General features: G+C 38.7%; 2 protein-coding genes across 3 annotated transcripts; one reads left to right on the top strand and one right to left on the bottom strand.

Moving 5' to 3' along the window:
* The first annotated feature begins 1092 nt into the window (after window positions 1-1092).
* smarcb1a (SWI/SNF related BAF chromatin remodeling complex subunit B1a) lies at window positions 1093-9862 on the top strand. Of its 2 annotated transcripts, XM_069724186.1 has the most exons (10): window positions 1093-1217; window positions 3566-3677; window positions 4573-4702; window positions 5815-5952; window positions 6743-6870; window positions 6963-7129; window positions 7229-7419; window positions 8212-8343; window positions 9411-9486; window positions 9650-9862. In XM_069724186.1, exons 1-9 carry the CDS (start codon window positions 1134-1136, stop codon window positions 9448-9450), a joined length of 1122 nt encoding a protein of 373 aa, XP_069580287.1. In that variant the 5' UTR covers window positions 1093-1133; the 3' UTR covers window positions 9451-9486; window positions 9650-9862. The 2 variants fall into 2 exon arrangements, with proteins under 2 accessions (XP_069580287.1, XP_069580286.1); XM_069724185.1 differs by having other exon boundaries at window positions 9411-9862.
* A 4552-nt stretch (window positions 9863-14414) lies between these two features.
* On the bottom strand, window positions 14415-25306 carry LOC138636259 (derlin-2-like). The gene is made up of 7 exons (XM_069724194.1): window positions 25179-25306; window positions 23261-23326; window positions 23101-23174; window positions 22887-22980; window positions 19579-19774; window positions 18049-18139; window positions 14415-16672 (listed from the first exon to the last, which is right to left on the bottom strand). Exons 1-7 carry the CDS (start codon window positions 25266-25268, stop codon window positions 16573-16575), a joined length of 711 nt encoding a protein of 236 aa, XP_069580295.1. The 5' UTR covers window positions 25269-25306; the 3' UTR covers window positions 14415-16572.
* Between the last annotated feature and the right edge of the window lie 1587 nt (window positions 25307-26893).

A 26893-nucleotide genomic window follows, 5' to 3' on the forward strand; every position in this document is an offset into this window, starting at 1 on the left:
GTGCTTGGGTGCCATTTCCCATTTTAACAAAAAGAACTTCAGAACTTTTTCTAACTGCAGTCTCTCCTTCATTTGGACTTTTTCCCCAGAAACACAGAACCTGTGTAGAAAAACAAACCTGTCCTTGATTATGTCTTTTGTTTATTTATTGATTTGTATATAGAGAATTTGTTTTGCATTGTACATTCTCTCCTTTCTTGGTTATAGATTAATATATTCATGTATATACGAATAAACATTAAGTTTATAAAAGTAAAAATGACTTCTGTGTCTTTCTGATGTTTGTTGTGAGAAGTTGGTTCATGTTACGATCTTTAAGAGTCACTTGTGAAGATCCTCTACGTGACACAACTCCATGAAACTGAGCATAAAAGAGGGGGAAAACAAAAAATCAAGTATTTTATAGTAAGAAGTGAATAAACAACACTTGAAGGAAACTTAAGGAACGTTCTCAGGTGTTTATTAAAAACTGCTGATTTACTTTATGTGGACTGCAGTTATGAACGTGTCCAGTATGTGTGCAGCAAACGGACATTAAAAATGAACTGTTTGCTGTTGTAATGCGATGGTCTTCTTCATAAACTGAAAGGATAGAAAACAATTAAAAAGCAGTTTCTATATTGAAAAGTTTACAACTTGTAATATTTATAATCTTTTTATTTTTCCCTCTTAAATTATTATTTCTTTCAAAATCTGAACATAGATGTCTGAATTAGTCACGTGATATTGTTGGAAGTATAACCAGACCCTCCTTAAAAGTGTCATGAAGTCAGGTAAGATATTACCAATAGTGTAATGTCCTCACCATAGTCATGCTGGGTGTGTGGATTTATGGACATGTGAAATTAGTTTAAACAAATGCCTCCTTTTATCATACATCTAATTTTGACACTCAATATTACATATGATATATTTATTGAAATATATATTTGCATAAGTTATCATTAAGTTATATTACAAGAAATGTTGAGATAGATATGTTGATGTAATAGATACACACTGGCAGGTTTAGCGATTCAATTGTTGATTGACAGACTGATTAACGGCTCAGCAAAACGTCATTTGTCTGCGACAGGGTAAAGTTGTTGTTCGCGCCTGCGCAGCAGCACGGAGCTTTGTTATTTCATTTCAGTATGGCGCTTAGCAAAACGTTTGGACAAAAACCGGTCAAGTTCCAGCTGGAGGAGGATGGAGACTTCTACATGATTGGATCTGAGGTGAGTATTCACCTGTTTACCAGGCCGCTGTGTGAAGGTGCACCTCTCTGACCCGGAGGTGGTGAAGCTGCCCAGCCGGTCGAGTCGCAGCTAGCCACTAGCTTAGCTTAGCTTAGCTGAGGGGAGGACGGCAGCAGCGCATGAGCAGCTAAAATCATTTATTTAGATTTGTTGTTAATGTAACTGAAATCCATGGTGGGGCTGGAACCCATATATATCTATATACACCTATATATACCTCTATATATCTCTATATATCTATATAAATTCAGATGTAACGGAGGTCAGTTTGACCGGAGACCTCCGATGGCTCCCTTCGTCTGGAGCGAGCTAACGTTGAGCTAACAACATAACGGTTGTTTACATCCAACAAACCGAACAAGGGCTGAGTCCTCCTTCAGGACCTCCTCCTTCAGGACCTCCTCCTTCAGGACCTCCTCCTTCAGGACCTCCTGGACTCCTTCAGGACCTCCTCCTTCAGGACCTCCTCCTTCAGGACCTCCTGGACTCCTTCAGGACCTCCTCCTTCAGGACCTCCTCCTTCAGGACCTCCTGGACTCCTTCAGGACCTCCTCCTTCAGGACCTCCTCCTTCAGGACCTCCTGGACTCCTTCAGGACCTCCTCCTTCAGGACCTCCTCCTTCATGACCTCCTCTGGGACTCCTTCATGACCTCCTCCGGGACTCCTTCATGACTCCGGGACTCCTTCATGACCTCCGACTCCTTCATGACCTCCTCCGGGACTCCTTCATGACCTCCTCCGGGACTCCTTCATGACTCCGGGACTCCTTCATGACCTCCGACTCCTTCATGACTCCGGGACTCCTTCATGACTCGGGACTCCTTCATGACCTCCTCCGGGACTCCTTCATGACTCCGGGACTCCTTCATGACCTCCGACTCCTTCATGACTCCGGGACTCCTTCATGACCTCCTCCGGGACTCCTTCATGACCTCCTCCGGGACTCCTTCATGACCTCCGACTCCTTCATGACTCCGGGACTCCTTCATGACCTCCGACTCCTTCATGACCTCCTCCGGGACTCCTTCATGACCTCTGACTCCTTCATGACTCCGGGACTCCTTCATGACTCGGGACTCCTTCATGACCTCCTCCGGGACTCCTTCATGACCTCCTCCGGGACTCCTTGGCTATGTTTGGGGTTATTCAACTTCAGTGAAGGTTAAAATAGTTTCAGCAAGCAGCGATCAAAATAAAGTTGGTGAAGCACCGTTGATAAACATCCAGTTAAAGTCTCCGTTACTCCAACCAGCTCTCCTCCGTTTATCTATCTATCTATCTATCTATCTATCTATCTATCTATCTATCTATCTATCTATCTATCTATCTATCTATCTATCTATCTATCTATCTATCTATCTATCTATCTATCTATTATCTATCTATCTATCTATCTATCTATCTATCTATCTATCTATCTATCTATCTATCTATCTATCTATCTATCTATCTATCTATCTATCTATCTATCTATCTATCTATCTATCTATCTATCTATCTATCTATCTATCTATCTATCTATCTATCTATCTATCTATCTATATATCTATATATATGTATATATATATGTATATATCTATTATCTATATATGTGTATATGTATATATATATATATATATATATGTGTATATATATATGTGTGTATACACATGTTTTTATTGTCTTGGTCACACAAGTGTCGAACCAGTAACTGATGTGTAACTGAATGATGTCCATCAGTCCCATCGACAGACCGCCTTCACACTTCACCTCAAATCAGACGGTTTCCGGTTTGACTTATTTTATAGTTTAACTCTATTTGTGTTTAATTTGATTTGTTCTTAGGCATCTCGTTTCTTTGCTATATTTTTTATGTCCCCTTATATCTGTTTTTATATGAAACACCATGTAATTGTCTTGCTGTGAAGCACTTTGTGCTGCACTCTTGTATGAAAGGTGCTATAGAAGTTTATTATTATTATTATTATTATTATTATTACTTTTACTGGGTTATATCAGCCTCTAACAGACATATGGTGCAACATGAAACTCATTTGAGGAAATAAAGTGCCTCCATTACATATTAGATTTTTCAAGATCCAAAGAATCAGTATTGGATCATTTAAAAAAGAAAATAAAAAAAGTCATGATTTAATTAAATTGTTAATTTAATTGTTCGTACATAAACCACCAAGAACCCCCCTCTCCCCCCCACCCTCCAAAATCACCACATTTTTTAAACCACAACCAGGAAATGAATGAGTCATGATTGATTGATTGATTGATTAGTGAGTGATCTGTCTTCATGTTTCTTGATCCTCTGTTTGTTCTTCTGGTCTTTGTTCAGGTGGGAAACTACCTTCGGATGTTCAGAGGCTCTCTGTACAAACGGTACCCGTCGCTATGGAGGAAACTGGCATCAGTAGAAGAGCGCAAGAAGATCGTGGAGTCGTCACACGGTCGGTCGAGCTTTGAATCTCCATCATCTGTTTCTACATTAAATAATTTAACCATGAAACAATTAGAAGAGTTGGGAGGTTTGTGTGGAAACGTATCTTGAAGACAGAAACTAAATAGGAACAACAGTTAAAACGTGTTTCTTTCTTTCTTTATTATGAAGTGTTTAAAGTGTAATATTAATATGTTTCATGATATTCAAAACTCGGCAGATATTTGTCTGTAAAGGACCAGTATGTAGGATTTAGGGGGATTTACTGCCATAAATGCTCATTTACAGCCGCTGATGTTTCTGTGTTACCGGAGGCGGTTGTGCGTCTCTCAGCCCGTTTCATTTTAATGTGATAACTCATTTACTTAAATGACTTTAGCTCAAACTCTCGCAACTCTCCTTCTTTTAACAGCTTTCTCACTAATCCCTCAGTTGTTTACAAACTGTTCAGAGCTGCTAGTAGGTGTAGCTTAGCCGTTAGCGATGGCCTCTCTCTTTAGGCGACAATGACACGTTATAAATGTCTTTATTTCCCCTGACGGAGGCGAGGCTCCGTGAATTTAAAGCGCTGCACCACACCATGAAAACACAATTGTCTCATCCTCTATCTCGTTTTGAAAATATATTGATGTACCTGATGAACAAAACACCGGCTGCCCTCCGTAGAGTCGCAAAGGGCGAGTTGTGTTCGGTTGAAGTCTGCGACCACACCGCTGGAACACACTAAATCCTACACGCTGGTGTGGAAAACCTCATCTCTCATTTTATAACTGGGAAAGAAGCTGTGATGAGGTTGCACATGACACACAGTGACGATCATTTTAATAATGACGCGGCAGCTCCGTCCCACATTCGCTCCATCAGCTGCAGCTTCAGCACCGATCTGACTCCCGCTCTTCTCCCAGATCACGGCTACACTCAGCTGGCCACCAGCGTGACGCTGCTGAAGGCTTCGGAGGTCGAGGAGATCCTGGAAGGAAACGATGAGAAGTACAAAGCTGTTTCCATCAGCACGGAGCCGCCCGCCTATCTCAGGTACTGAGATGCTTTTATTTAAAAGCGCCTAATTTTTGCTAGATGTATGTATTTTGGCCACATACCCATCTGAGCAACTGGAGACACGTCTGTGTGCAGCCTCTGAACCAGCATCTGTTGATACCCTGCATGTGAGGCGTTTAGAGAACATCGGTAAATTGTAGCTTGCTTGTGAGGCATTTAGGGGACATCTGTAAATTATTGCTTCAGGAAAACTCTTCCCCCCCCTTAAACTGCATAAAATCAACAGATGTCCTTTATGTAATATTCCTTTTTACTATGAATTTGATCAAATTGGTGTTCAAAAAAGTATCATTCAGTGACCGGCAGCAGGATGCATTATGGGAAAAAGGAGAGCCCGAGAGGCAGTGTGATGCTCTGGACAATGTCCTGCTGGGATGTGGATCTGACACACATCTAACGGCGACGCTGGTCCCTGATGGCAGCAACATGACAAAGAGTTCAAGGTGTTAAGTTCACCTTCGAATCCTCCAGATCTCAGTCCGATGCATCATCTGATGGATGAGCTCCAAATACAGTTCCTTCCATTCATGTCCGACCTCACACCTTCCTGCTGCTCACATGGATGCAGCACATGTTGGTGCCGGACAGGTCAGAGCTGATTCAACCTGATGGTGCTTTTAATGTTGTGGCTGATCTGTGTATTTATATGGGATGTAAAATCTATAATCTGGTTCAGCATTTAAAGGAGGTGCACTTAAAGGAGGTGTATAAGCATTAGCTACAGAAACATAACCTTAATAAATCTCTACGCACAGTATTACAGTCATGAAAAAAAAACAGAAAATATAGTCAAATCTTTTATTTCAGCCATTTTAAATGTCATGTTTGCTAATTAAGATGGGAAAAAGTTTAGATTATAAAATGCAAATATATTTGTGAATGATTTGGAAGCCGGAGGTTTCACATGTATTATTGTGTTTTTGCTAAAACATTTAAATAGACAGTCTGATAATCGGTGATATTAAAGTCTGCTAGTACGATGACTTCATGCCAGTTTTACAGCTCGAAGTGGGAAAGAGTAAAGAACATGATCACCTCTTTATATTTTGGATGTGAACGTGTCTCTGTGTGTGTTGGTGTGTCACCAGGGAACAGAAGGCCAAGAGGAACAGTCAGTGGGTTCCCACGCTGCCCAACAGCTCTCACCACCTGGACGCGGTGCCCTGCTCCACCACCATCAACCGCAGCCGGCTGGGCCGCGACAAGAAGAGGACCTTCCCCCTGTGGTGAGCACCACGCTGCCGAGGAGACATCATACATCATATCTAACTCATTATATCCAAGTTATACAGGTTGAAGTAACAACAGCAGCGATGGACAACATATGACCAATGTTATCCTTCTCTGAGGCACCAGAATTATTTCACACTTTTATTTTACTTGAGGGTCTCTGGAGGACCCAAAAAGGAGGATAAAAAAACAACAACAACATACACAGCAACACAAAAATGACAGAACTCATCAGTTTACACCACAACATGTTCAGAAGGAACTACTTTTTCTCATCAAATCCAAAGTGAATAAAATGTGTCCATCAGTTATCTCGGTGTTGTTAGCTAAAGTCACTCCTTCTTATTAGTTTTCTGGAGGTCCATCTGAAAATAATCCCTCATTCATTAGAAAAGAAGATTCAAGAAGACCTGTTTTTGGGGGCGTGTCTGTTTGATTGACAGGCCTGCGGTGCAGTCAGGTTACAGCTATCGGTGGGCGGGACGTAGTATCGTCAGGTTTCCGATCAGATCGGTCAGATCCACCGCTGGCTCCTCCCCCAGCTCGTCCAAATATGGTCACTTCCTGCTCCAAACCGCTCCGAACTAGTAAAGATGGTGACGGACAGAATCTGAACTGGAGGATTCATAACGTTCACAAACCAACGGGTGACGTCACCGCTGGTTCTGATTGGTGGACTCGTGTTTGAAGTCACTCCTGGTAAAATCAGACTTCCTGTTGAGCTCTACAGAACTTATAACATCAACTTATCTGTAATTTTCTGCCCTGTGTTTTTGTCCCGCTCAGCTTCGACGACCACGATCCAGCAGTGATCCACGAAAACGCCACTCAGTCTGAAGTCCTGGTTCCGATCCGTCTGGACATGGAGATCGAGGGGCAGAAGCTCCGAGACGCTTTCACCTGGAACATGAACGGTAACGTCCCGTCAGCACTTCCTCTTAGTCTGCTAAATGTGTGCTTTTTTTTAAAACCAAGACTTCAAACTGTACGTTTTGAAAATGTTCAGAGAAGCTCATGACACCCGAGATGTTCGCCGAGATCCTGTGTGACGACCTGGACCTCAACCCGCTGGCCTTCGTGCCGGCCATCGCCTCGGCCATCCGGCAGCAGATCGAGTCGTACCCGACGGACAGCATCCTGGAGGACCAGACGGACCAGAGGGTGATCATCAAGGTGACGCTCCGCACCGACGCCATCTTTAAAAACGTTCACACCCCACACGTCATTAACCAAACCTCCTTCTCCTGCCGATGAAACGTTTCCGTGCTCCAGCTCAACATCCACGTCGGGAACATCTCTCTGGTGGACCAGTTCGAGTGGGACATGTCCGAGAGAGAGAACTCCCCGGAGAAGTTCGCCCTGAAGCTCTGCTCCGAGCTCGGCCTCGGCGGAGAGTTCGTCACCACCATCGCCTACAGCATCCGAGGTCAGCTGAGCTGGCACCAGAGGACGTACGCCTTCAGGTACGCTCACCGCTGCAAGAAACTTCATTACATACATATCGTCGTGGTGATAGTCACATCTAGAAAGAAATAAAATGGGAAGTTTACATTACAAAAAAAATTGTATGCTACACTTTCAAAATGAAAGAATAAATGTATTAATCAGACCTGGTGGATACGATAGGTTTTTAATAGTTAAATCATTTTATTTGAATGGTAGGTTCATTGGGGTGAACTCGCTCTTTAAATTCTTTTATTAGTTTATTTATGATTTCCTAATCAATTCAAATTCTGTCCGTTTTTAATGCTCATTTATCCAACAGTGACTTACAGTCACCGACTAAAATGTGTTTTTATTGTCACTCAGATGCTTGTTGCCACATTTTGGTTGTTCATCGATGAAACGGGTGTTGTTGTTCGAAATTTACTCATTTTGAAGTCACCGCTGGAAAAATCCTGCTGTAATAAATCTCTGGAATAAAACATTCGGTGAACAGATCCGACTTTTACTCTCAGGAAAATGAAAATATCCCGACAGCTGTGGAACAATCATTTAACTTCATGCAAAATCCGAGGTTTGCGTGTCGCTCCTTCATGTGCGGACACACAATCTGGGATTTATGAGCTCTCTGGGATGTTTATGGACCAATATTGGTGCTGAAATGTGGGAAAATCCTGATGTTTAAAAATCCTGTTTGACATGTAAAGCTGTTTTTTCCTAAAAGAGGGTTTCAGGCTTCCTCTTATTTGGTGTGAAGATCTGAGTCGCACACGTTTTGATTGTAACATGTTTGTGTGTTTGTGTGTTTGCAGCGAGAACCCTCTGCCCACGGTGGAGATCGCCATCAGAAACACAGGCGACGCCGACCAGTGGTGCCCCCTGCTGGAGACCCTGACGGACGCAGAGATGGAGAAGAAGATCAGAGACCAGGACAGAAACACGAGGTGAGTTGTGACGTCTCCATGACAACATCAGCTGTTTACTGTGGTCAGTTCTGATAAGATGTTTTATTTCTCCTTTCATTGATTAATTTGGCAGCTCTTTTCTCAATTAATGATTTCATCTGTAAAATAATAGAAAGTGAAACGCAGCAAATCCTCAAGATGTTTTTATTTATGATTAATGGATGTTCGAAATAGTGGAAGAATCTTTTCATGATTTGAACCTGCTTCAGTGCACACTGTTCGGGTCCTCCACCTGGTAGTGGGTAACACTTCAGGTCTGATATTTCCTCATTTTCTGGAAAGCAACGTGTATTTTTATACTAATTATCAAGAAAACGGGAATTTTCATTGAAAATTCAGCTCCAGGTTCACAAATATTGATTCATTGATGAGTCTCTGCATCATTGAGATGCCTGGGTGCAGTCAGGCTGCTGATGTCTGGATCCTCAGCATCACTCCTCCTCAGCTCCACCTTCTCTTCTTATTATAATATCTCAACGACCAGAACACAGAGCTCAAGGTTTCAGACCAGCAGCCTTTTTATTCTCGACTGCAATCACAGACTCGTCACTTTTATAACTCAGGAATTTGTTTTTATGTTTCTAAAAGTTCAGAAAGTAACATTTCACACATTTTACCATTTGTTTATAAAGAAGCCTTCATTTATCTTTTCTCCCGGAATATATTTGCTTCTAACAACATTATAGTTCGTTATAAACATGTATTACATGTTCAAATATGGCTGATAATACTGAGTCAAGTTTACATGATTAGTCAGATCATTGTAAGGTGATTGACAGAATATTAATTTCCAATAATTCTGATCATTGATTAATTGTTAACGGTTCCAGTTTTACATTTATAAAAAGTACATATCTTTGTGTTTATGCTGGTGCTCAAACAAAACAAACAATATAAACACATCGTATAGAAAATGTTCAAATTAATTTATGGTGTTTTTTTTACATTTGAATAAAAACCCAATTTATAGATGAAACACTGAGATCAGTTCATCCGTCTGTCGTCCTGTTTTGAGAGCTGTTGACACTTCCTGTTTATCTCCGCAGGCGAATGAGGCGACTGGCGAACACGGCGCCCGCGTGGTAGACGGAGCAGCGTCGGCGCCCCCTGCAGGTCATCGAGGTATGACGCCGTCACGGTTCCTAACATCAGCCACAAAGAAGTTCCTCCGTCTGGCGCTGGAAGTCTTTTTCTTGCTCGGCCAAGACCTCAGTCCGCCGCGCGCCCTTTTATTTGTTTTATTATTATTGTTATTATTATTAATATTTGATTATGTTTGGCATAGACCGTGCCCCTCCTTGGTGTTTCCCGTGTGCCCCTCAGCGTGGAGAAGCTGCTCTCACTTTGACCACTGACTCTCTTTACCTGACCACAGAGGGAGGAAAAAAAAACACACCACCAGTCTCAGATAATATATTATGTTGTATTTGTTGTCTTTTTTGTACATTTTAATAATTCTTACAAAATAAAAAAATAAATAAAAAGAGAACGAGTCTGATTTTGTGCATCATTTAAAAAAAAGCTATTGAATGAAGTCAGTAGGTTTCGACCAACGTACAAATTTACTGATATTGTTTTATTATTGACTCGATATTTGTGATACGGTTCAGTGACAGAAAGACAAAAACTTACAGCTAATTGTAAGTTTATTTTGTTCTGTAACAGGATGGCTGACCGACTCGTGTTTTTATTTCATAGCTGTGATTTAAAATGGAAAACAAAACCTAACAAGCAGCAGCAGGTGATCGTTTAAAGGATCATACTGGTGTATTTCCGTTCTCATGGCTGTTGTGGCTCAATAGATTATAAAAGCTTTTTAAAAACAAGTTGCACTAAACAGTTTATCGTTGAGAATAACGCTGGAGCTTTCTCTACGCTTTCCTGCGGCATGATTTCTCCAATTTTAAAACATTTTATCAAATTTGACTGAAGGTAAAAACGGAAATCGGCCACAGAGAAAGATTATTTTGCTCCCTGCATGGTGGATTTCCATCCGTCTGATTGCTGGCTTCATCCACATGTTGGTTTGTTTACATGTGAGGAGGCCTTTGGGTCAGCTGTCCGTTATCCTCCAGGTGGAGATCCTGAATGAAATGAGCAAAATGGCTCCTCCACACGACTAATTTCTGTGTTTACATTCAGTGAGTCTTTTACAAAATTTTTTTTTTTTTTTTTTTTTTTTTTTTTTTTTTTAAAGCTACACTTAGCTTGGACTTTATGTCCCGATATACACTGCTCTGTTATGATATACGCTACTTTATTATAATATACTCTGCTCTGTTATGATATACGCTACTTTATTATAATATACTCTGCTCTGTTATGATATACGCTACTTTATTATGATATACTCTGCTCTGTTAATATATACTCTGCTCTGTTAATATAAACTCTGCTCTGTTAATATATACTCTGCTCTGTTAATATATACTCTGCTCTGTTAATATATACTCTGCTCTGTTAATATATACGCTGCTCTGTTAATATATACTCTGCTCTGTTAATATATACACTGCTCTGTTATGATATACGCTGCTTTATTATGATATACTCTGCTCTGTTAATATAAACTCTGCTCTGTTAATATAAACTCTGCTCTGTTAATATAAACTCTGCTCTGTTAATATATACTCTGCTCTGTTAATATATACGCTGCTCTGTTAATATATACTCTGCTCTGTTATGATATACGCTACTTTATTATGATATACTCTGCTCTGTTAATATATACTCTGCTCTGTTAATATAAACTCTGCTCTGTTAATATATACTCTGCTCTGTTAATATATACTCTGCTCTGTTAATATAAACTCTGCTCTGTTAATATATACGCTGCTCTGTTAATATATACTCTGCTCTGTTAATATATACACTGCTCTGTTATGATATACGCTGCTTTATTATGATATACTCTGCTCTGTTAATATAAACTCTGCTCTGTTAATATAAACTCTGCTCTGTTAATATAAACTCTGCTCTGTTAATATATACGCTGCTCTGTTAATATATACGCTGCTCTGTTAATATATACTCTGCTCTGTTAATATATACGCTGCTCTGTTAATATAAACTCTGCTCTGTTAATATAAACTCTGCTCTGTTAATATATACACTGCTCTGTTATGATATACGCTGCTTTATTATGATATACTCTGCTCTGTTAATATAAACTCTGCTCTGTTAATATAAACTCTGCTCTGTTAATATAAACTCTGCTCTGTTAATATATACGCTGCTCTGTTAATATAAACTCTGCTCTGTTAATATATACGCTGCTCTGTTAATATATACTCTGCTCTGTTAATATATACGCTGCTCTGTTAATATATACTCTGCTCTGTTAATATATACTCTGCTCTGTTAATATATACGCTGCTCTGTTAATATAAACTCTGCTCTGTTAATATAAACTCTGCTCTGTTAATATATACTCTGCTCTGTTAATATAAACTCTGCTCTGTTAATATAAACTCTGCTCTGTTAATATATACGCTGCTCTGTTAATATATACGCTGCTGTTAATATATACTCTGCTCTGTTAATATATACGCTGCTCTGTTAATATAAACTCTGCTCTGTTAATATAAACTCTGCTCTGTTAATATATACTCTGCTCTGTTAATATATACTCTGCTCTGTTAATATAAACTCTGCTCTGTTAATATATACGCTGCTCTGTTAATATATACACTGCTCTGTTATGATATACGCTGCTTTATTATGATATACTCTGCTCTGTTAATATAAACTCTGCTCTGTTAATATATACGCTGCTCTGTTAATATATACGCTGCTCTGTTAATATATACTCTGCTCTGTTAATATATACACTGCTCTGTTATGATATACGCTGCTTTATTATGATATACTCTGCTCTGTTAATATAAACTCTGCTCTGTTAATATAAACTCTGCTCTGTTAATATATACGCTGCTCTGTTAATATATACGCTGCTCTGTTAATATAAACTCTGCTCTGTTAATATATACACTGCTCTGTTAATATATACGCTGCTCTTTATTATATATACTCTGCTCTGTTAATATATACTCTGCTCTGTTAATATATACTCTGCTCTGTTAATATATACTCTGCTCTGTTAATATATACGCTGCTCTGTTAATATATACTCTGCTCTGTTAATATATACGCTGCTCTGTTAATATATACTCTGCTCTGTTAATATATACTCTGCTCTGTTAATATATACGCTGCTCTGTTAATATAAACTCTGCTCTGTTAATATAAACTCTGCTCTGTTAATATATACGCTGCTCTGTTAATATATACTCTGCTCTGTTAATATATACGCTGCTCTGTTAATATATACTCTGCTCTGTTAATATAAACTCTGCTCTGTTAATATATACGCTGCTCTGTTAATATATACGCTGCTCTGTTAATATATACTCTGCTCTGTTAATATATACACTGCTCTGTTAATATATACTCTGCTCTGTTAATATATACGCTGCTCTGTTAATATATACTCTGCTCTGTTAATATATACGCTGCTCTGTTAATATATACTCTGCTCTGTTAATATATACTCTGCTCTGTTAATATATACGCTGCTCTGTTAATATATACTCTGCTCTGTTAATATATACGCTGCTCTGTTAATATATACTCTGCTCTGTTAATATATACGCTGCTCTGTTAATATATACGCTGCTCTGTTAATATATACTCTGCTCTGTTAATATATACACTGCTCTGTTAATATATACTCTGCTCTGTTACTATATACGCTGCTCTGTTAATATATACTCTGCTCTGTTAATATATACGCTGCTCTGTTAATATAAACTCTGCTCTGTTAATATATACTCTGCTCTGTTAATATATACGCTGCTCTGTTAATATATACTCTGCTCTGTTAATATATACTCTGCTCTGTTAATATATACGCTGCTCTGTTAATATAAACTCTGCTCTGTTAATATATACGCTGCTCTGTTAATATATACGCTGCTCTGTTAATATATACTCTGCTCTGTTAATATATACTCTGCTCTGTTAATATATACTCTGCTCTGTTAATATATACGCTGCTCTGTTAATATAAACTCTGCTCTGTTACTATATACGCTGCTCTGTTAATATATACTCTGCTCTGTTAATATATACGCTGCTGTTAATATATACTCTGCTCTGTTAATATATACTCTGCTCTGTTACTATATACGCTGCTCTGTTAATATAAACTCTGCTCTGTTACTATATACGCTGCTCTGTTAATATATACTCTGCTCTGTTAATATATACTCTGCTCTGTTACTATATACGCTGCTCTGTTAATATAAACTCTGCTCTGTTACTATATACGCTGCTCTGTTAATATAAACTCTGCTCTGTTAATATATACGCTGCTCTGTTAATATATACGCTGCTCTGTTAATATATACTCTGCTCTGTTAATATATACTCTGCTCTGTTAATATATACTCTGCTCTGTTAATATATACGCTGCTCTGTTAATATATACTCTGCTCTGTTACTATATACGCTGCTCTGTTAATATATACTCTGCTCTGTTAATATATACGCTGCTCTGTTAATATATACTCTGCTCTGTTAATATAAACTCTGCTCTGTTACTATATACGCTGCTCTGTTACTATATACGCTGCTCTGTTAATATATATGCTGCTCTGTTAATATATACTCTGCTCTGGGAGTTTACACAGAGTCACATTTACCAGAAATTCCAGGTTCAAACTAAGTGATGAAGGAAAGTCTACGAGGGAACAACACAAGTTATTTAACCAAGAAAAAAATGGTTGAAGAATAAAGTTGATGTTTTGGAATCCAGTAGAAATGTTGAGGAAGGAGCGGTTCATGTGAGGAATCCACAAGCTGAAATTCCTCCACACTGATATGCACAACTGATGAACAGTTAGCGCTCACATTTAGTTTGCTATTATTGGACACTTAAAAAAATTAATGAAACCTGTGAGAAAATCTGATGTTTTAGATCACATTTATGAAGAAATAAGAACATACATAAGTATAAATACTTACAAAATAAAACACTGTAAATAGAAATGTAAATTGAGGTCTTCTTCTAATTGACTCTTTCCTGCTTCTGAGTCCAGAAAATGCATCCATGTAGGCGTCATCAGATATAATCTACAACAAGCAGCTGCATGAATGACTTTTATTCTTAAATCAATCAATCAAGCAAACAAAGCAAAAAAATTAAACAAACTGAAGACACACAAGGTCTCCAACACGCCTTTTGAAATGTGCTACAAACGTGACATACGATTAGCTGACGATCAGCTGACCCTGAACATAAACAATCTACATGATTCATTTGAGTTGTTGAGAAGAAATGACAGACAGCCGGTGGAAAGTTAGCAAACGTGCAGTGAGCGATAGATTTCTATTAACAAAAGTAAAGTTCACTGAGAAGTTTGTAACTTTGCATAATGTAACACTCAAATGAAGAGCTGTGATTTACTTTGTAGAAAAGCTGTTCACTTTAAATTGGAATATTGAGGAGCACAATTTCAGTTAAATATTTGTAAATGTTGCTTTCGACCCCGACAAGAAAGGTCAACCTCCAGTTGTGCGTCGTATTTATTAGCAGTGTTGTTTTCCAGGACGGTGAAGTGCGTTTTGTTGCTGGGGTCTCACAGACTTGTTTGCATGTTGTTGTACTAAGCAGTTTCCATTTAGCTGCCAGTGTCTGACCCACAAAGGCAGCGGGTGAAAGTGCAGCGTGTGCAGACGGAGCCGGCCGGTTTTCAGGCCGTCGGCTGTTCTGCGAGTGAAACACAGCAGCGGGGAAGTCATGAGTTCAGGCCCGCTTCCAGTTCAATCGTCTGGTCGTGTTCACGTAAATAGAGCCGAGCTCGGGTCAGAAATCAGAGTTAAGAAGTTTTCCATTTCTAAGTACAGAAAGAGAAATAGGTGTTTTTTAGTTGGAGTGTGCTGTCGTACGATGTTTGTGCTCGTATATGCCTGCAGGGTGTGGTGAACAGCTGGTTTCAGACAGGACCACCTGTGCAGCTGCATGAAGGGCCTGCAGAAGGTCAATGAGGATTTCTTTTTCCCTGCGAGTCATGTGAAGCTGCTCTGGTGGAGCCCCAGCACCAATACAAGTTATAAAAAACAACCTGGAAATGAGGACAATACATCTCCTTTAACATATTAAACTTAACCTGCTTTTTACACATCGCACTCACTTAGGAAACGGGGGCAACAGTTTTCCCTCCATGTACGATCACCTGTTTTTAGATGATCACGTAATAAAGATGCGAGATGTGGTTGGAAGCTGAGAATCAGCTCGTACAGTGAAACACCGTTTACTCACCAGTGTGTTTATGTCTCACAAATTCTTTGAATATATTTTCTTCCATATTTCCTTTTCCTAAATGTAAACAATTGTTTACATCCATGCTTACCTGCTTTTGGTGCATTGCTGCATCTCAATGCAAACTGGAAACAAAAACCATCCTGTCTTCACTCTCCTTTTAAAATCTTTCCATTTTAGGGTCATTTAAAAAAAAAAAAAAATTGTTTAACTATAGCTTCAGTCATGTATCGCTGTACATTTAAGTCATGATGCTGGAAACAGCTCCTCTTTTATGTGAATGTGCTCAGAGCTGAATGGGAAAACACTGGGTGGATTTAGCAATTCGCTTAGCGTGATTTCGTTTGTGAGGTTAAATTAAGCCAGATGACAGACAGATATCCTGGATATGTTGAACCTGCTTCTTGGTTCAGGCCTCTGGTCAGTCCGACAGTTTAAAAAAAAAATTGTTCCAGACATGTACTGTTAATTTCACTGAACACTGCTGGAAGCACTGTCCTCAATTTCTGTGTTCTGCTGCTCAAAACAAGTGAGAAAAGTTTTACTACCCGTGTTTTTTTACTCAGATGGTGAGAGGACTCTGAGGATTGTGGAGATCCTGTGTGGGTGTTTGAAAGGTCACCTTGTTCTACAAAGGTATTATGTAAGGTGATAAATAAGCAGAAGAGGATGTTGCTTTTTAAAAATATGACTTTCATCTTTTCAATCAGCATTTGCAATTAAACTCCAAAATGTTTTGACGACAGATGTTTGTCCTCACTGAGTATTCAGTCCATCCACATTCACTGGTTTCTACAACGACTCCGGGCTTCACAAATCCTCATCTTCAGAGTGTCTTCCTGTTTCTGCCAGATGACTTCTCCTGATGTTTGAGGGTCTGCGTGCCGTTAGTCGTGTTGCTCCTCGTCCTGCTGCAGATCTCCACCCTGCTGCTCCTCTTGGAGGGTTCGATAGTCCGGCTCCTCCGGCTGGTCAAACATGGCTCGACTGAAGAGAGAGAACAACATGAGGACATGAGGCGTCTGCTCCGATCCAACCTACAATTTTTGACCATTTTATCAAAATTGACTATATGAATAGTTTCCATTTGTGCTAATTTTGACACCTCTAATCATAACTAATGCAATACTGGTGACCCAAACAACAAAACTTGGTAAAACACTGCCAACACTTTGCATGTAAGCAGTGCCAAAAAAATACATTGAGGTTGTACAAACCCGTTTCCCAAAAAGTTGGGATGCTGTTTAAAATGCAATGATTGACAGGTCTGGACTGCAGGAGGCCAGTTTATCAGCTACCCATGCCATGTGCACTAATGCATCCCTGTACCATCACAGATGCTGGCTTTAGAACTGAGCTGATAACGAGCTGGATGGTCCCTCTCCTCTTTAACCTGGAGGATGCAGCGTCCATGATTTCCCCCAAATAATCTCAGATTGTGATCCATCAGACCTCAGGACAGTTTTCCACTTCACCTCAGTCCATCTTCAATGATCTCGGTCCAGAGAAGGCGGCGGTGTTTCTGGATCATGTTTCTATCTGGTTTCTTCTTTGGAGAGTTTTCACCTGCATTTGTGGTCACAGACGATGGTTTTCACAAGTGTTCCTGAGCCCATGCAGTGATTTCCACTCCAGATTTCTGCCTAATTTTAATGTAGTGCCACCTGAGGACCTGCATATTATGACCATCCAATATTAGTTTTCAGGCTTGTCTCTTTCTTACAGAGTTCTCCAGATTGATATCATAAACTGCAGATGATAAAATCCTGAAATTCTTTGCAATTTTATGTTGAGGAACATTATTCTTAGATTTTTGCACTATTTTTCCAGGCAGAGTGGTGAAGCTCTCCCCATCTTCACTGCTGAGACTCTTTTTATCCTCGATCATGTTCCTGATCTGTTGCCAGTTAACCTGATTCGTTTAGAGATGTTTAACCAGGTGTTTTTGTTTTAGCGTTAAACATTTCCAGTCTTTTGTTGATCGTCTTCCAACTTTTTTGAGATGTGTTGTTTGCATCAAATTCAAAATGGACACATTTTTCATAAAACAGTAAACTTGCTCAGTTTCAACATTTGATTTGTAGTCTGTTATTTTTTCCATCGAATATGGGTTTACATGATTCGCAAATAATCAGATTCTCTTTTTATTTATATTTCACACAGCGTCCCAACTTTTTTGGAAACAGGGTTGTAACAAAAAAGATTTAAATCTGGAAAAGTCTATAAACAAACACTTGTACCAACTAGTGTCCAAAGGATTTGGTACATAATCCCTTTTGAAATGCTGCAGTACAACAATTATTTAAGCTCAGTTTTCAAACACTAATAAAGTTCACACGTGTTAGAAGAACTGTGATTCTTACAGAAGTTGTGGTGTCACCAGCAGCCTTCTTCCTCCCGGCTGGTTTGGAAACACGTCTTCTAGGAAATAGTACATGTGACCGACACTGATACCTAATGAGGGAGGAAACCCGTTACACATCACACTCATATAAAAGACAAACGTCACATTGCTGGATCACCTCAGAGCATAAATGTTCCGTTTTTATTAGTTCACGCTTACAGACGAAACTCTGAAGGTACTTTTGTGTCTTTATTATACAAGCAAAAAATACAACAACCCCAAAAAACAGTTTTGAGAACAAAATCCTCGCACTAAGTAAAAACATGAAATCAGAATAATATGATTTGCATTGCAAACGAGTTTGCTCTTCTAGTTTTGTTAGGTTTTAGACAGGATTCAGAATTTTGCTTCTGAAACTAGACTTTTTGGCTGCGAATCAAAACCTTTTGGTTGCGAGTTGAGTTGGATGTGGTGGGCGGGACACAAGTTGGCGGAGGAGACAAATGTTTCTATCGGTGGCTTGACTTGGAGCCACAGTGTCTGTAGACACACCTCACTCCTTCTGACAGCAGACGACTGCTTGTTGGCCCACATCGAGGTCAGCGTCCAATTTTTTGCTCTTTGCAACCAAAAGTTTTTGATTTGCAACTAAATGCAAATAATTTTATTGTCAGTTCATACATTTTTACTTACAAACTTCATTTTTTTTAATGCAGTGCGAGAAATTTGCTCTCAAACATTTTTTTTGTTTGCATAAAGAAACAAAAATACCTTGCTATATTTTATTACTTCTTCTAATCAACAAATCCCAAGAGAGAACACTGAATGTATACTAGGAACACGTGTCGTGTGTCTCTAAAACCTGACATCTTACTCCTTTATGCCACAGAGCTGTGTTGTTGTCCAAAAACGAATAAGTGAGTCAGACTATTGGACTGGCTTTTCACCCAGTTCCACCCACTTTCACCCACTTTCACCATTACAATGAGCCGGCTGCCAGAAACACTCAATAGAGCTCCAACTGTGGTTCGAGCCGCCTCTGAAAATAGTCCCCAACAAACAAACGTCCTTTTGTCTGTTTGATAAATGATGAAGTGACCTTCTGTTTTAGGAAAATACTGAAGCTTTAACACAAATCAAACTCTCCATTTTAAAAGATTTTCTTCTAGAAGGGCTAAGAGCCACAGGAAGAGTTGGGAAGTCAGAAATCGCTGACATGGAATAACACTTTAATGGGTTGTGTTCCCAACACTAAATATAGAGTAAAACCAGCCTTATTCTTTCCTGATTACTGAACAGTCCATTAAGAAGACATTTGCACTACTTTAGCTGAATTAACCAAATTCTATATAACTTATTTACTGAAAATTGGACTCGAACTTCTAAAACTCTTATTGCACAAAAAAGACCAACTGTGATTTGGATAGTTAAACGGGTCATATTGCAGGTTTTATCTTTATTTTTTTCCTCTTAAACGGACGTTACACAAGTCAAATATCTGAGCAGAACAGAGTCTGATGATATCAGATTCTGGTTAAATGTTTCTTACCGAGGAGGTCAATCACAATGGAGTTCCCGAGCAGCAGTGAGAAGGTGGTGAGGACCCAGGGAAGAAACGGGGCCTGGAAGTTCACAAGGCCAAAGAAGTTCATGCGTACGAGCGGATGTCTTCTACTCCACACGTACACCAGCATGATGATGAAGGCCTGACCCAGGAAGAAGATGTTGACGAAGACACCGAACAGCTGCAGGGTTTCAGGTTAAATCCAACTAAATACTTGTAAAATCAGTAAAAATCAAGACAGCCGCAGTTAGACTCACTGAATAGCTTAAAATATGGTTTGAGCTGGAGGAAGGTGCAGACCAATCAGAACCAGCGGTGACGTCGCCCGTTGGTTTGTGAACGTTATGAATCCTCCAGTTCAGATTCTGTCCGTCACCATCTTTGCTAGTTCGGAGCAGGAAGTGACCATATTTGGACAAGCTGGGGGAGGAGCCAGCGGTGGATCTGACCGATCTGAAACCTGACGATACTACGTCCCGCCCACCGATAGCTGTAACCTGACTGCACCACAGGCCTGTCAATCAAACAGACACGCCCCCAAAACCAGGTCTTCTTGAATCTTCTTTTCTAATGAATGAGGGATTATTTTCAGATGGACCTCCAGAAAACTAAGAAGAAGGAGTGACTTTAGCTAACAACACCGAGATAACTGATGGACACATTTTATTCACTTTGGATTTGATGAGAGAAGTTGAATGGGAGTCTATGGAGCCGGAGGCTTTTTGGAGCCGACCTCTAGTGGCACTCGCTGGTATTGCAGCTAAAGGCATCGGCCTCTTTTTTCAGAATCGCAAGCTACGTCCACTTCTATATACAGTCTGGGGGTAAAACAAACAAAAAAAACGGTGAGAGAGAAGTCCGACACATCCCATCCCTCGTTGTTGATTTATGAAAATGACAAATTGTCACCAAAAAAAAAAAAAGTCAATGTGATTGGATGTGCACGATGCAAACAGCGCCATCTATGTCATTATTTTATCATGACTTATCTTTAGTCATACAATTTCATTTCATTGTTATTTCTCTGCAGAATTCAATTTTCATTTTAATCAGATAACCTTGTTTGACTTTTGCCACCGAGACACTCGAGGCTCCGGGAATATTTTGATATCCAAACACTAAAACATAAAGTGCTGTACAATAATCAATCAGCAACTGATAGCATGATGCAGATATGTGAAACGTGAGTATTTGTTCCAGTTCTGACTCATATTCAACATGTTTTTCTCTGATATCTGCAGACGTTTTATGAGACCTGATGTTATTCTTTAATGAAGGTGAAACCCTGCACACGAAAAAACAACTCATGACATTCCCTTCATTCCAGCTAAGCGTGCTAGCGATGGTAAACACATGTGTACAGCAGATAAACTAGTACAGCAGAGTTTGTCCTCATATACTTGCATTTAAAACTGTCCATGAAACATGAAACGCAGCTCCGGAAAAAAAATCCCATAAACCTGCACGTTGACCGTTTCACAACAGCCTCGATGGTAAACCGGTCCAGGACCGTATCATTAACCAGGAACGTGAACCAGAGCTTCTGGCTGCAGACTGTTGAGCATCATCAAAAAAAAGATGAGCTGCGCGTTCAGTAGCTTTCAGCCCGAAGACGTCCTAATTTAGACAGAAAAATGACCCCTCATCATCCAGACAACAACCCCATATATAATATATATATACTGTACTGTATATACTGTGCAATTTATATTTATTACTGCTTTTCTATTATTATCTTATTGCTTCTGTATGCTGCTGTAGCGAAAAAATTTCCCCTCGGGGATTAATAAAGTAACTACCTAACCTAACCTAACCTAACCTAACCAAAGATGAGATGTTTATCAGCCAGCTGAGGAGAAGCTACAGCTTCTAATGTTTCCACTTTAAAACATCAGTTTCCTCTTTACATTTCAAAACAACACAGTTCATCAGCAGATCCTGTAGTAGGCAACATGCAGAGAAAGTTTGACCGTTTTTGGTTTTATTTGTATTGAAATTAGATTTTTCTTTTGGACCTTTTTGGGGGGCTCAAACCCTACTTTGGGAACCCTGGTCGAATTTAACTACTTGTTTATAAAATCCTTAAAACAGTAAAATGTCATTTAAATACTGATTCATCAGTATTGACAATGTAATCATATAGAGTTTTATATCTGTCACAAGGGACATTTTACAGCAGAATGAGTACTTTTACTTTTTATACTTGAAGTACATTTTGCTCAAGATATGATTGTACTGTTGTAATGTAGTTGTTTTACACCGTTTTATAAAGACTGAGCACTTCTGCTCCGTTCACCGTTTTTTTCAGAATTAAGAAATAGTTTCTAGAATATCCTAAATAATATGCCGAATCTATTGTGAACCGTTTTTTGAAAACTGAAACAATTAAATTAATAAATATTTGTGAACATTTTGATAATCTTTTAATCGCGTATTTTTTTTAATAAGTAAAACAACTTCTTTCTTCTTAGTTGTGATGGTTTCTTTTTTGTTAAACGTGATAGAGGATTATCTTTTTGTTTTAAAGTAGGATAGAAAAAATAACGATATAAAGCTGTGTTTGTGGGATTTAGAAAATGCTGCCGTTTTTTTATTTTACAAAGTACTTTATCCGTTTTACAGACAAAATAACTACTTGGTTAATTGAGAAAATAATTGGCGGATAAATTAATAAATTCTTAACTTTTCTTTGAAGTGCCGTTCCAGTTCTGTTGTTTTCAGAGTCACAGGGATAAACTGGTTGACGGTGGTTCCTCACTCAAACATGTGTTTTGGTCAAAGTGGCTCCTCTTGTTTGTTTGAGCTTCACTGAAAACGATGATCTATGTGCAAAAGAGTTTCAGGCACGAGTCTGCAAGAAGATTTCACAACTAGTTTAGAGGTCAAGCAATCCTGATCTAAGAGGCGACTCTCAGGAGTGATGTGGAGACATAAAGTCAACAACAGACGTACTAAAAAATGATCTTTCTGATGAGGAGACATCTGAAATCAAAAATGTTCAAGTAGTCACAGAGTTTCAAAGAGGAAAGAGGCATTGATGTTATTTTAAGATTTTCTAAGAACGTAAAACAACTAAATAAAAGAATAAATATTATTCAAAGCAGAGTTGTTGTTTTTTAATATATCTACAAACGTGTTCAAAATCTAAACTTACAATTTTACTAAATTTGTAAAAAAGTAGCTCAATGTGACAAACTGTATTTTTGTCATTTGTGTGAACTGATGCTTCGAATAATTTGTTAAAAATGTCACAACAGTGGGAGTTTGTTTGCTATAAACATTTTAAAGGATACAGTCATCACGACTCCACCAAACAGGAACATGAAAACAAAATCCGCCGTCCGTCCCCGGAAGCAGCCTTCCTCCAGCATCCGGCAGTATCGGTATCTAACTTCAGTTAAAGATTTCCTCCAGTGATAATAATGATGCTGTTGCAGTTCATGGTTGTGAAAACCAGAGATACCTATTCTGAGTAAAAGCTCGAGGAAACGCTGTGATAAAAGATACAGAAAGATGATGTTGAACAGGAAACTGAATCCAAAAGAACCGAAGAAGAGGAAGCTGGTGATCAGGCGCCATATCTGACGAAGACGGAGAGGAAAGAGTGTAAATATGATGAAACACGGACCGATCGCGTGGCCAGTCTTTTAAAGCTGCTGAATGTTACCTGGTATCTCCTGATGATGAGGTCCGGGTTGAAGTAGAGCTGAAAGGGGCTGATGACCTCAAGTTGCTAAAAATAACACGGTTTCAGATAAAGTGAAGAAAATTCATGGAGTGCAATTGTTTTTGGATAATTTATATAAAGTTTATTGGATTGATGATGTTTGTTAAACCTAATAGGTTCATATGTATGAATCAAAACATGAATTCAGGCAGTAATGCTTTGGTCCCTTTTCTTCTGCAACAGTTTGATGGAATCTGACTGTAAAATTTGTGCAACTGCTCATATCAATGCACCCAAATCCTGATAATCACATAACAGCAGTGGATGGAAATGCACATTCATTTGCATTTTCTTTTGACACCTTTCTGATTTAAATCAACTACTTTCATTGCTTTTAATTCTGAAAATGTATCTGTAGCTCTTAAACTGACAGTTTAAACCATTGAAATTTCAAGTCCTTTTGTTACTTTAACTGACACTTCAGCTGCTTTAACTTGTTTTTACAAATTTTCAGTCCTTTTGTTGCTCACTGACACTCCAGCTGTTTTTACATGTTACATAAATTTCACTGCTTTCAGAGCTTAAACTTTAACAAGAGCCGTTCACTTCAACTGCTTTCACACACGGGTCAACAACCAGTATTTCCACTGCGTCAGCACCACATCATCTCCTGCTTCCACTTCAAATACAATTTATAACCTTTTTTTTTTTTTAACTGCTTTTATCTCAGTTTTTAAACGTTCCATCACTTGTTTTTTTTGATCAAACTGAATTCACAGTTAAACAGATCAGCTGCTTTTATTTCTTACTTTTCCACTGACAGTTTAACGACTCTTTGGGCCAACGCATCGACCACTGCATTCACTCTCATCAAATTACATTTCAACGGCTTCATTTATTTTATACACTTTATTAATCCCCGAGGGGAAATGTCTTCACTACAGCAGGGGGGCTCTCAGGGGGGAGATGCTGCAGCAGGCTGCCACTAGCGCGGCGCCAGGTAACCTGACCTGAGGTGCATGTTTTTGGATGATGGGAGGAAGCCGGAGAACCCGGAGAGAACCCACGCAAGCACAGGGAGAACATGCAAACTCCGCACAGAAAGGCCCAGGACCGGATTCGAACCCGGAACCTTTTAGCTGTGAGGTGACAATGCTAACCACTGCACCACCGTGCCTCCCAAATGTCTTTCATGTCTAATTCTACAAAACTGTGGAAACTCTGAGAGCCAGTGTTGCACCTAAATCTATCCCCCCCATCAGACTTGGTGCTGTAGTCACTCACTGGCTCCTCCTACTTTACCAAGTGGTATTACAGGATAGGATTTCATTTTCTTTTTACAAATTACACCTTCATTTTAATGATTCAAATAGTAACTATGCACAGGCAGTGCACAACACACAAATACACACACACAGGGACATAAAGCAGTGAACTTGAAAACATGCAAAAGATTAAAAAGATTACAATGTGATAGATTATCATTGTGGACATTAATTTGCTCTTCTGCAGAGAAGTCTTCTTTCCGACTACTCTGCAAATGCTGCATTATAATTAAAGTGCAAACATATCTCCACCAGACTGCTGCTCACTGTTTCAATCGTAATCTGATTATATTCTGGAAACTCTGTTTAGGCTCAAATTTGGCAGGGCGGACCAATCAGTGACAAGTGGGCGTGTGACGACAGCAGAAAAGTTTCAGCGCACATGTCACCAACTGATTAAACACTGCTGCAATAGTTTTAGAATTAATGAGAACACTTAACATCACAAAGGAAAGAGGACAAAAACAACTACAAGCATCAGGTCTAGTTTGCATCAACAGACTGTCGAGACTCTATATAGTAGTTTCCTGTAATCTTGGAGTTTATAGAGTTAAACAAGTATATTTGTCTTCTGAATTGTTTGTGTTTCTTACCACAGCGGTGGTGGTGATGACGCAGGCAGTCGTGTAGGTTCGGGTCACTACAGGAATCTGAAAATACTCCTGAGCGAAGTTGTGAGCCATTTCTGCTGCTGCATGCTGCCTCCCTGTCACTCATGAATCCCTGAATGAACCGCAAAGGCCCCGCCCCCTTCCCCGCACCTGCCAATCAGATTCAGTCATCAATTAACACCATCCACCCCACAAACTCTGCAAACTCTTACAACATTAATCTTAAAGCCATTAAATTATATTAGGGATACATGAAATGTAATTAATAAATTACTTTTTCATTTAATCTCAGTATTATAGCTTCCTATTTTTGTTTTAATTTTTTTTTACAAACAATCTTACAGTGGGATATATTTGGTAAAAGTTTTGCTTGTGCTTAACAAATATTTAAAGTTACATGTATAACATGTCTTTGGGCTAAAAAAAAAATAGATCAAAATAATAGTAATAACAAACGATAGATAAATAAGATAAAATGTAAAAAGTAAGTACTATTATTTAAACTAAAATTGTGCCTGACAATTTATTGATATCAAAATTTATATCCATTTTTGAAAGATTTACGATAAAAAAAAAATCCTCAGAATTCATTCTTGAAAGCCCATTTCATTAAATTCAGTATCATCTATATTTAAATATTTATAATTGTTAAATCCTAAATGATTCATTTAATAAAAGACAATTGTTACATCAAATCTTTACGTAAAAAAGTTTTTTAAGAAGTGGCACATTATTCTATACCAGCATAGATCAATGTTTTTTCTGCCAAATAGTGTTTACTTTGTAGGAAAGTAGGCTATTTGAAGTCTAATAAATGATGTTTTTAATATATAAACAGTTAACATTTATTTAAAATCTTAAACTATTCAAATTTGTCTCAAATGTTAATTTAGAGTTTTGTTAAAATCCTCCATGTTTCCTAGCTAACAGTTAGGTTCTTTCAATTTGTACAAACTAAGCATTTTTTAAAATGAATTATTCATAAACGGTGTGTTTTTTAAGTGTCCTTGCATCAGTTTCTGCGGTTAATCAGCTTTAATGGCTCCGAAGGCAGCAGAGTTTGCTAAAAAGATTATGAATTTATTATATGTGACTTAGAAAAGCAGAAACAAATACACAAAAATACACATTTCAATGTCCAGAGTAGAGGCTATATATGATTGAAAAAGATAATAAACAAAGACATGTATGTACAAGAAACTTTTGCTCAGTTATTTTTGTATAAATATGTTTTCAAAGCACAGTTCACTAGTTAACACTTGAAATGACTTGGAAAACAACAACAACAACAACACAGTCGGAGTGATGAAAACTGTTGTGACTTGTCAGCGTCCTGCACTGAAAGAATGAACACATGGTTCTCAACCTGGAGCCCTGAAGTCGTAACGTTGTCACATCCTTGAGATGCTTTTACTTTCAGCAGTGGTGGAAGGTATTCAGATCCTTTATATATAAAAAAAACAGCCAATAGGCCTGAACTCAAAATACTGTTGTTACTAATGTGTCATTTCCTCGATGAGCATTTTACTGCTGCTGCTGCTTGAGGTTTGAGTTTTAACAGCTTCATGCATATTTTGGTAATTTAGTCCAGTGGTTCCAAAACTAAAGTTTAGGCTCTCCAAAAGATTAAAAGCAAGTTTTGAAAGATGAGAGGTGATGAAAGGAAATAAAAAAAACGAAAGTGCTGATCCACAAAT

This window comes from Brachyistius frenatus, unplaced genomic scaffold (genome assembly GCF_029030835.1).
Source record: "Brachyistius frenatus isolate BFR_SWC_R1_liver_20210118 unplaced genomic scaffold, ASM2903083v1 Contig_363, whole genome shotgun sequence".
Taxonomy (NCBI): Eukaryota; Metazoa; Chordata; class Actinopteri; family Embiotocidae; genus Brachyistius; species Brachyistius frenatus.

Bases quoted from the DNA above. Each gene is read 5' to 3' on its own strand.
- smarcb1a (XM_069724185.1), top strand. From the start codon at position 1,134: ATGGCGCTTAGCAAAACGTTTGGACAAAAACCGGTCAAGTTCCAGCTG. The intron at 6,871-6,962 runs GTAACGTCCCGT...GAAAATGTTCAG, and splicing joins TTTCACCTGGAACATGAACG to AGAAGCTCATGACACCCGAG. The intron at 8,344-9,410 runs GTGAGTTGTGAC...TTATCTCCGCAG, and splicing joins GACCAGGACAGAAACACGAG to GCGAATGAGGCGACTGGCGA.
- LOC138636259 (XM_069724194.1), bottom strand. From the start codon at position 25,268: ATGGCTCACAACTTCGCTCAGGAGTATTTTCAGATTCCTGTAGTGACC. The intron at 23,175-23,260 runs GTAACATTCAGC...CGTCTTCGTCAG, and splicing joins TCATCATCAGGAGATACCAG to ATATGGCGCCTGATCACCAG. The intron at 18,140-19,578 runs GTAAGAAACATT...CTCCCTCATTAG, and splicing joins CATTGTGATTGACCTCCTCG to GTATCAGTGTCGGTCACATG.